The sequence below is a fragment of the Dendrobium catenatum genome, unplaced genomic scaffold (genome assembly GCF_001605985.2).
Source record: "Dendrobium catenatum unplaced genomic scaffold, ASM160598v2 fragScaff_scaffold_390, whole genome shotgun sequence".
Taxonomy (NCBI): domain Eukaryota; kingdom Viridiplantae; phylum Streptophyta; class Magnoliopsida; order Asparagales; family Orchidaceae; genus Dendrobium; species Dendrobium catenatum.
Genome location: NW_021318852.1, coordinates 6,347,120 through 6,357,961, shown reverse-complemented (window position 1 = coordinate 6,357,961; position 10,842 = coordinate 6,347,120). Strand labels below are relative to the sequence as shown.

The window sequence follows — 10,842 nt, the reverse complement described above, 5'->3', positions numbered from 1 at the left end:
CGATGCAAACAGGCTTATTAACTTTTAGTGTTTATATAATAAATTAGTATACTAGAAGAGGGGAGAAAGATATATGTATAAGTTAAGCAAAACAAAGAGATAGGGAGTAGTAAGGATTTAGTTCAAGTGAAGTGTATTAAAGAAGAAGATCAAAAAAATACTTTGTCTTTAGAAGATGATATTCAACAAAGATGGATGAGATATTTTGCTAAACTTTTTAATGAAGATTGTGAAAATAAGATTGACTATAGTGACCTTAGCACCCTAGAGCAAACTAAAGATTTATGTTTTTACCGCCCGTATTAGTAAAACTGAAGTTTAGAGAGGCTTTAAAGAAAATGAAGGGTGGAAAAGCTGTATTGGACCTATGATATTCAATAGAGGTGTGGAATGCTTAGAGATGAAGGAATTTCATGGCTTACAAAACTTTTTAATACTATTTTGAATGACTTAGAAGATGTCAGATGAGCTGGAGAATGCAGTGTGTTAAATTCCTATTTTATGAATAAAAGTGATGCACACAGATTGTGCGAATTATAGAGGTATAAGTTAATATGTCATACTTAACTATGGGAGCGAGTTATTGGAGCATAGGTTCTGCGGCGTTGATACTAATGTTTCTCAAAATCAATTTGGATTCATGCCGGTAGGTCGACTATGGAAGCCATACATTTATTAGAGGATTTGATGCGAACAATATTAGAGAAAGATAAGAGAGAATCTACATATGCTATTTATTGATTTAGAAAAAGCATATTATTAAAGTTTCCAAAGAGAAGTGCTAGTAGAGATTCTTGAAAAGGAAGGAGTCATATGCTATATTCAAATCATTAAGATATGTATGCAGGGAGACTTGTGTTCAAACACAAGGTGGGTTGACCAAGTATTTCCCTATTTCGGTTGGGTTACATCAAGGATCAGCCTTAACCATATCTTTTGCTTTATCATGGATTGTTTCACTAGACATTTGCAAGAGGATGTACCCTTGGTGTATTGCTTTTGCTTGATCTCTCTCTTGTTGGGGTGCGCTGGTGAAAGCCGCTATCCTTGATGGTTGATCGTATGTAGGATCTAATATGCCCTTCCATTGGCACGCTTGCGAAGAGCGCGGAGGCCTGCGATCGTCTCTATCCCTCAGGGTGGTGCGGTCGTATACCCCTCTGCCCTTTCTACCGCGACGAATCTCTTTCGGAGTTCCATAATCAACTAGGCCCATGTAGGATCTAATATGCCCTTCCATTGGCACGCTTGCGAAGAGCGCGGAGGCCTGCGATCGTCTCTATCCCTCAGGGTGGTGCGGTCGTATACCCCTCTGCCCTTTCTACCGCGACGAATCTCTTTCGGAGTTCCATAATCAACTAGGCCCAAAGGGTGAGGGAGTTGAGCCAAGGATGAAGTGGATTTGGTTTTAATTGAATTTAGGCTCATTAGGGCTTAATAGGTCAACCTGGGTAGACTTGGTCAACCAGGTTGACCTAGGGCAGGGGTCTAGGCCCAATAGGTTGAGTCTAACCCATTGAGTCCAAGGGAGGTTAGATTTGAGCTAAGAAAGGTATGGAACTGATTTGAAATCAAAAGGAAAAGAGATTGGGTCAATTTGGGCCAACCTGGATTAACCTGGTCAACCAGGTTAACCCAGGGCCTGGGTATGGGCTCAGCAGACTTGGCTTGAACCACTGAACACAAGAGAGGTAGTCTTGGGACCTGGCTTGGTCAATTTGACCAGGTCAACCCTTTGACTTAAGAGTTTAGGTGAAAAGAAGGTCAACAATACTATTCAAATGCTAAAATGTATCACAATGCATTTAACTTTAAAATAGCATAAAAGAATTTTGAATTTGAAGAATTAAATGTACTTACCTAACATATATGTGAAATTTACCATTTTCTTTTCAATGCCTTTCCTCTCCCACTTTGAAATCCTACAAATGGTATAACTTCGATCATCTCATATGAACCTTAAATCATGTTTATTAAAAGAAAAAGTCATGTAGTTTAACATTAATCCTAATTCTTAATTGTCATTAGCATTAAGGCATACCTGAATGCCATTATAATATTTATCAATTGTCATTTATCATTAACATAAATTCTTAATTCACTTTAACATTTTTCTTAATTATAATCATCATTATAATGTAATTATTTTCGGATTTAATTATATCTTAAATTTTAAAAATTCATATTTTGGTAAATTCCCACATTTTACCCTTCCTAATTCATTCAAATTACATATGTAAATTAAAAATGATGTTATTTTTCGGTTTTACCCTAAAGCCCTAAAATCGGAAAACAATTTTCCCTATTTTCCTTACATTTGCATGTTAAAACATTTCCCTTAACCTAATTAATAATTAAACATAATTTTTTTTTGGATTTCCTTCAATAAAAAATTAGGAAAAATGAAAAATTATGTCAAACCTAATTTTACCCTAAAAGAAACATTCCTAAGGCTATTAAATTTGGGTTAAGGAGTTACCATTAAGTGTTCGTACATGCTTTTCCTCTTAAAATTTGTAAGATTGGAAAAAAACCTAATTCGTCAACTTAAGCAAATCTAAACAAAATGGGAAAATTTTGGTATTAGAAACTTACCTTCTTCTTCTTTAAATTTTTTCTCTTCAATCCCTCTCTTCCTCTCTCATGTTTGGCCGCATGCAACAAGAAGGGAACGAAATATTTCGGTCCCTTTAAGGCATTTAGGGCGATGAGGGTAATGGGAAAGAGCGATTGACGCATGTGCCCTTCCATGCATGAATTCTATTAAGAGTTAGGGAGGGCTATTTAGTCATTTAACCTTAACTAATCTTCATCGGTTTTTAACTTTAAATTCATGTGAAATTAAGCATAAATTTTTTTTATAACAAATCACTCAAAATTTCACGTAGAATTTTATAAAATTGATTGCGTCGAATTGTGACAACTTCAAAAATTCGCCTAATTTTGCCGCGGCGCATTGAAATGCATGCGACACTTACGATCGACATTTTCGGGTTTTACAAAAGCTGCTATACATGCTTCCTGATCTTGCACCTTCAAAAAGCTTAAAAAGCCCAAGATAAACCTATTCAGCTTTCATAGTTTTGCATATATCCTGAACATGTAACATTTTCATAGAAACTAAATTTACCTTTCCAGGTTTAATTCCACCTTCCTTCATCTTGCTAAATAATAAGGATGCATCTTGTATCCTACCTACAAAATTGAGAAGAGATAACAAGAATTCACTTTAAATGCACTTTAGTTGACCACGGATCTATGGTGTGATCTTAAGAAACTCACCCCACTTTCCATAGTAGCTCATCATGTTGGTGTATATCTTCTCATCTATTGAAGGACTCAATGCTAGTGCATCGTTGAACATCTCAATAGCCCTGCTCAACTTCCCTCCTTGGCCAAATACACTAAATTATTGAAGTGAAAAGCACTCCTTTATATGAGAGGAATGAATAAACTTGAAAAACGTCCTACAAAGTAATGCCTCACAAAACAACAAGCAAAGGACAATATAATCAACTACCTAATCATTGTGTTATATGTCTGAAGGGATGGAGGCACACCTGCAGCAATCATTCGATCATAAATGTCAATAGCAAGTTGCAATTTACCTGTCACCAAATCAATTATTTTAGCTCACATACATCAGCCTAACAAGACATATTTCCTAAGCATGTAAAATTTCAATTGAAGGTTATGGTCATCAGACCTGAATCTAGCATTGCCTTAATAAATGTATTGTAGGCCACAGTATCAAGTTCAGCAGCTGTATCGAAACTGCCAAAAATTAACCATTCTGCCTTCTGAAACATGCCTATAAGGCACATAAAGAGTGGTTAGTATTCTTACTGATGCAGAAATGTAACAGATGGTAGAAAAAATGATTATGAACCATTCCATGTATGTAAATTCATTTAGGATTTAGTTCCATTCCACCGTAATGATCATAATAACAATATATTTTCTCCAACAGAAAATAAGCCTAATGCATAGACAGGAAGTGCAGCATGATATCCCCGAGCATATGATAATCTTTGAAATAGATTAAAATAAAAGAATGCATACAAAAGCATTGTTTAAACTATCAGATCAAGATTTAGAGATAACACATCAATAAGGAACTTTCCGAAAATACATCAAGAGAGATTGGTGCCATAACAACACAGTAATTTCAGCGGCTTAAATGAAAACATCAAAGTGGAGGGAAAAAAAGTCAAAAGAAGATAAAGCTTAGTTTGTGATAAGCCCATATAGTTTTTGCTTAAGAATTGCACATTCAGCAAGTAAAGTTAGTTGTTTAAATTTACAAGATAGTTACTTATTTTATAAATTAATTATTTTTATTGAGTAATCTATCTTTCCCTCTCCTTTTTCTCACTCATCCCTCGTTTCTACCGAGCTGTTGGCAAGATGTTCTAAATCCTTAAACATATACTTAGAAGATCTAAGCATACCAATGAAAGGTCATCTTTAAGAAGACCACTTCTACATGAATTAGACTCAAGAAATATTTCAACATCGTAAAAGGTCAAAAGTTAAGTAAGCCAGGTAGTTGGTGAAACAAAGGGATTGCAAAGAAGTATTTCCCTCGGCTTAAATTTAAATTTGCAAGTGAAAATGAAATAAAAGGGGTAGCTATCGACCAGAAGGTCACTTTAATAGTAATCTCAAGGGACAGCAATCTTAACCCTCTTAATTTTGGATCATAAATCAACCCCAACGAATATTGAAAGTTTATAACAGAGTTCCATAAAAGCAGCATGTTTTCCTATGGCAAGTCCAGCAAATTATCAATAAACCTATGCATCCGGCAAAGAAATGGGTGACAGGAAGCACTCTGCCTCATAGGAAGTTATATGTATACATATAGTAAAAACTTCTTGAAACAGCAGGCCTAAGGTTTAAAATAGGATGCCCTACATAGAAAGCTCTTTTTTAGCTACTCTTGAAACTTTCCGTTTTCAAGGAAAAACACATCTGCATATTCAAGACTTTCTTTCCTATTCATCATTTGGTTATTTTCGAACATGCATACATATTCAAGACTTCCTTTCCTATTCATAATTTGGTTACTTTGGTAGCATGCATTATTCAGATTTCCTTGGGAGAGTTTACTTTTTTTACTTTTGCTCAATCAGAAGATAAGTGAAATAATAGTTTCTGCTTAAAGTGTTAAGTAGAAAACATAATTTTACAATGCATTTTCAGCAGTCATTAAGCAAAGAAGGCATCTTTAAGCTTTCTGCAACAGATATCAATGGGTAGTTTCTGAAAGAAAGGACAATAAAAAGTATTTATGAGTGAAACATAGCTTGGCTGAGTATCTAATCCAGACAGTTTACAATGAAACTTAACAGAAAGAGTGCAATGTTACAGCGAAAACTTCTTTCCAAATATAACGGCAATTAAATATGTTAATGGATCTCATATCTGCAGTTATAGGTGAAGATGATATGACAGAAGCAAAAGCTTAAGAACAATTATCAAGAGACAAAAAAAAAAAAAAACTGAACTATATAGGTATAAGCACCGGATGATGAAGCTATGATGGTCGCATATTATTCTAACAATGATGGTGTACCTTACCTGCAAGCTGCATCAGAATAGTATCCAAACTAGGATGTACTTAAACAATAGACGCAATTCAAAATCTTGAATGTACAGCCTACTATTTAGAAGGCATACCATGTTTACTGAAAGCATTAACTAGAATACTAATTGCAACAGCATCTGGAGCATGCCCTTTCTCAATCATTTCCTTGTACAGAAGATCAGCTTCATGAAACTTGTGACATTTGCAATAGGCGTCAATCATAGAGGTATAAATAGATTTATCAATCATAGTGGAGTGACAAGCCAATGCGTATATTTCTAAAGCTTCTTTTAGCTTCTGATGCTGACCACACAAATTAATTACAGAAGCAATTGCTTCATCGTCAAGTTTGAAACCCAGATCAACTGATCGCTCATATATCCATTTGGTCTCAACAACACATCCTGAAGGAAACAGCTTACCTTAGTTAATAAGTCACTAAAAATAACAACAAAGTATTCTCAAAGACATGCAAATGTAGACTCCATACCTTCCCTAACTAACTTTATCATAAGTCGACTAGCTATTGACAAGCCATTAGCTGTCCCCAAAAGAGATTTAAGCATTTCTGCAGCCTTACAGATGTCACCATTTTTCAAATATGAGCGAAGCATTACACCACGTGCAGCAGCATCTGGTTGCTCAAAGGTCTTTAGCAGGTCTTCTGCAAGCTGAAATGCCCCAACTTCTCCATACAAGGTAATCAAAAGCATCTTACTTTGGTTATCCATTCCCATTCCCAAACTCTGCATCTGATCCACCAACTGCTCGGCATCAGTCACCATCCGCTCTCTACAATATATTTCCAAAACGTTCCTGTAAAGGTCCCTGTCAAATGGCACCTCGTATCTTCTTATTTGACAGATCAAAGCTTTGGCCTTCTCTAGAATACCTAATTTAAGATACAATGTAAGCATTTCGTTGTAGCAGATTGCATCAGGAGATGCACTCCTGCAAAGAGTTTGAAATGTCAATTCAGCAGCCCCTACATCTTCCTTGGCAATGTAACACCTAAGGAAAGCACTATATGCAAATTTGGACAACTCAACATTTCTTAACCTCATAAGATTCAAAACCTCTAAAGCCTTGTCAAAGTTTCCAGCGTTTAAATGGACCTGAGCCATTGCCACATATGTTTTCTCATGGGTAAGAAGACCCAGCCTTTTAATATCCTCAAAAGTTCTCTGAGCATCCTCATACAGGCCAAGTTTTCCATATATCCTAACAAGTATTCCATATATTACTTCATCAGGGACAATTTTATTCCTCTCCATTTCTGAAAACATAGAGAGAGCTTTAGAGTAATCATCATTTTTGTAATGCAGCGCCAGAACTGAAGCCAAAGTATAGACACTTGGAATAATGCCTTGAGGTTTCATTTCTTCATAAAGTCTTAGTGCCTCATCATCTCTGTCATGTTTAGCAGTTACGATGATCAAAAGGCTATAAGTTGACTCCTCAGGGATGAAACCAGCTTTTTTCATTTTTCTAAATGCACCAAGAGCATCATCGAGAAGGTTTTTCTTTACAAATGAACATATTGTAAGAGTATAAGTAAAACCATTTGGTTCTAGTCCAGCTTCCAAAATCTGCTTCCATAAGTAGATAACCGATATATGAATTTTTTGCTTATGGAAAGAGGACATCATGAAATTAAAAACTGCAATAGAAGGTAAGATATCTCGCCTGCGCACTGCAGAATAAAATGTCATCATAGGTTTTTGTCTGCCCCACCTAGCATAAGCACAGAGCATCGTACCACAAGCAACTTCATCTGGCTCACAGCCAGCTTCGAGCATCTCCAAAAATATCTTTTCGGCAAGTCTAATCTTTCCAACTTGGCCATATGTTCTAAGAAGGATAGTGTACACAATAACACTAGGTTTGTAGCATAACTGCATGAAAAAAAGGTAATGACAACATTCGACTTTAGTTCAGTTGCAAATCAAGCATAATTGACAATTAAGTACAAAATTGAAGAATCAAAATACAGTACCAATGTATAGTAAGAACTAAGCACTGAACTAGCAAGGATAAGAAAATTACTAATACTTTTAATCTACTCAAAAAGTCATATGAAAAATTGTAGAAGTATTAGCAGTTTTATTTCATGGTTCTATCCGGACTGTGGAAAGCCTACTGTTAATTTAAACGGGCTTGAAGTGTGTAGACTAAAGTCCAGAACTGAGTACAATTTAATTCACAGTTCATATTGCAAGAATTAAAAAAAAAAAAACTATTACTATCAGCAGTTCTTCTCACTGAAATAAGTAATAATAGCAAAAAAAAAATTCTTAATCAACTGCAGTTATGTCAATGCAGTTCCTATCTTACAAACTTTTTGGGCATACTGTCATTATGTTCAGCATGTTCCAAATCAAACTATGAAAATTAAATTTAAGGAGACGTTGGAAAAATATCATTGCGCAATAAAATCATGAAGGATTGTGGTTTTCTCTAAAAATGAAAAATATATGTAACACAGTGCAAACTGAAAAAAATAAGAAACAATGCCAAAAACCAGAGCTACCACACATGAAGGATTGTGGTTTTCTCTAAAAATGAAAAATATATGTAACACAGTACAAACTGAAAAAAATAAGAAACTGCCAAAAACCAGAGCTACGACACATTTTGTGGGATGTTTAATCATTGAGGCTTCCACCATGACATTTAGCATGCACATCATAGAATAGATGGGCAGTAAAATTTATAATTAGTTAGCATAAATTAGAATGTTAAAACCTCCTTAAGGCTAAATGATGCCGACAGCAGCAGAGTTAAATCTTCCATCCTTTTGCCATGAGTTTAAATGCTATAAAAGAGCAAGGAGCCGTATGCTAGTAAAATAGATTGGTAGGGGGATGGCCAGTGAGGTATAGAGGGATGTAAGAGGGTTAAGTAGAGAGAGTGAGTTATGAATCTGGTTGAAAGGATTAGAGAGAGAGAGAGAGAGAGAGAGAGAGAGAGAGAGAGAGAGAGAGAGAGAGAGAGAGTTTCAACAAGGGACGTGTGAGGGGAATAGAGTGACCGAGATGATTTAGAGAAATGAAGCTCAAGAAATTTTATTCAATCACAATTCATTACAACAAAACAAAGATTTAACTAACCGCATGCCTGGTACGCTGTGACCATGTATGTTCAGCCATTAAAGTCTAGAATAGCAAGAAGATCTACGTATAGACTGTATGTGTCAGATCTGCTTAACTAAGACAAAAATTTGGAACCCATTTATAATTATTTTTGGCAAGCCTAGGACTTGTCTTTGTTGTATAAATGGATAAAATCTGTGCAACAATTTAATGTTAATATACTAATGATTTACCTTTTACAGTCTGTCTTTTAGCATTTGGGCTGGCCATTTTTCTTAGCTACCGGTAGTCTCACCTAGAAATCCAATAGCTTGTCTACCATATCAACGTAAAAGAAGGTACCAAGTTCCCGAAATTTCATACTTTTCTATCAAAGAAACGGCTCCAGGAATCATGATTTAAGGAATAACTACCAGAGTAGATTGAGAGAAGAGACCACCTGGAGAATGCATTTTTGCTTGCTAGATTGAGAAAGAAAAAAGCAGGATGAACTACTTAACTCATTACAGTCAAACTACAAGTTCACATAAGATACAGATAATTGGAAACTTTTTAATCAAGACTAACAAATTTGAACAATTTCTCATCTGTCAAAAGGAGCTAAAAATTTTAACCCCAAGCACCCGAAAACAAAATTTGCAAGGATGATTAAAAAAGAAAGCGGAGGAAGAATAATCCAACCACGGACCTGCAATTTCATCCAGGCAAAGAAATCCCGAGCCTGGCGCCACCCTCTCTGCTCCCTGAGCACCACGCACATCTCCCGAAATGTAAGCTTAGCAACAAACGACCTCATCACTTCCCTCATGTCGTAGGAACCCTCCGGCCTCCCGGCCAGCGACCTCACCGCCTGGATTGCCGCCAGCACGTGCCGTCCATGCGCCTGCCCCTCCAGCCGACCATCCTCTACCATCCGCGCCATCTGCTCCGGCGTCCGGCGAATCCACCGAGGCATCTCAGCGAGGGACCCTTGATTCCGACGCAAACGCCGGAGGTACTGTGCCTTCTCGTGGATGATGCGGCGAGCATCGTCGTCAGATAGCGGCTTACGAGGATGGAAGTTGGGAGGCGCCTTCCTGGTCCTTCGCTGGCTGCCGCCGGCGTTTCCATCGCTCAGAGTCCAAGACCTCGGTGGTTGGGCAGCGGCGTGGATAACGGAGAGCTTGCGTGGTTTGGACGAACATTGGTATTTCGGTGGTGGAATCGGGGAAGGTAGTAAAGGGGGAAAGAAGGAAGTTTGGATGGATTCCATATTTCCATTCATGAATGGGCGTTTAGGCTATGAGCTTCCAGCGGAAGCGTGAAATATGTATTTTGGTTCCTTATAGAGATATTTACAGGAATAGGATGAAGACGATGTCACGTGCACCCCAAGTGTGTTATATCTGCCGCTGGCTTAAGGAAATATTAAATTGTACGCACATAAATTTTAAAATTTTAAAGTAAAAATTTACACATATATCATCTTATATCATTCTATTTATATATACTAATATCTAAAATTCAAATATTACACATATCACCAATAAATCAAATATAAATGTTAAAAATAAAATATTAAAATTTATAAAATTGTATAGATAGTATGAATGAATTATATAAGTAGCATATTTGATATCAAAATTATACATGAATAATAGGAATGAAATATTTAAATTTTAAATGTTATATTTGTAAATAGAATTATATAAGATAACATACCCTTTTTTTAATTTGAAAAAGAAAATCTCAAGCTTTTTCAATTGTCATAAATTTAAAAATTAGTATTATAAAAAAATATATGAGTAAAAAAATATAGTCCGAAGAATATTTAAAAATGAGCATAAATATAAAAACTTTTTATTAAAAAAATCTAGTTTAGGGATTTTTCTTTAAAAAACGTAGAAAATTTTGCATTTTTAATAAAACTCAAAATATTTACGAGTTTTTCTAAGAAAATGTAAAAATATTTTATATTTTTTGGAGTAAACTTCTAATCATTTCTTAAATTAAATTAATTAAAAAATAATTATTTTAAATTAAATTAATTTGTAGTTAATTACTTTATAAATTAATTTAATTCATCATAAAATTTTAATCAATATAACAAATTTTTTCTAATAAAAAATTATTATTAATATTTACATATTTATTATTAACTATAATGGATTTTATTGATGG

General features: G+C 35.3%; 1 protein-coding gene across 6 annotated transcripts in view; it reads right to left on the bottom strand.

Moving 5' to 3' along the window:
* LOC110097536 (pentatricopeptide repeat-containing protein At5g27270) overlaps nt 1-9,987 on the bottom strand; it is a 17,651-nt gene extending 7,664 nt beyond the window's left edge. For 2 of the 6 annotated variants that reach the window (XM_020823965.2, XM_028694044.1), the window contains exons 1-7: nt 9,371-9,986; nt 6,081-7,485; nt 5,683-5,994; nt 3,707-3,811; nt 3,521-3,608; nt 3,283-3,404; nt 3,131-3,195 (exon numbers count right to left, since the gene is read on the bottom strand). In XM_020823965.2, the coding sequence (XP_020679624.1) occupies nt 3,131-3,195; nt 3,283-3,404; nt 3,521-3,608; nt 3,707-3,811; nt 5,683-5,994; nt 6,081-7,485; nt 9,371-9,946 (2,673 nt within the window). In that variant the 5' untranslated portion in view covers nt 9,947-9,986. Of the gene's footprint in view, nt 1-1,860; nt 1,923-3,130; nt 3,196-3,282; nt 3,405-3,520; nt 3,609-3,706; nt 3,812-5,682; nt 5,995-6,080; nt 7,486-9,370 lie in introns of those variants that run through there. The other 4 variants (XM_028694045.1, XM_020823967.2, XM_020823966.2 and 1 more) reach the window with 4 other exon arrangements.
* Nucleotides 9,988-10,842: the final 855 nt, after the last annotated feature.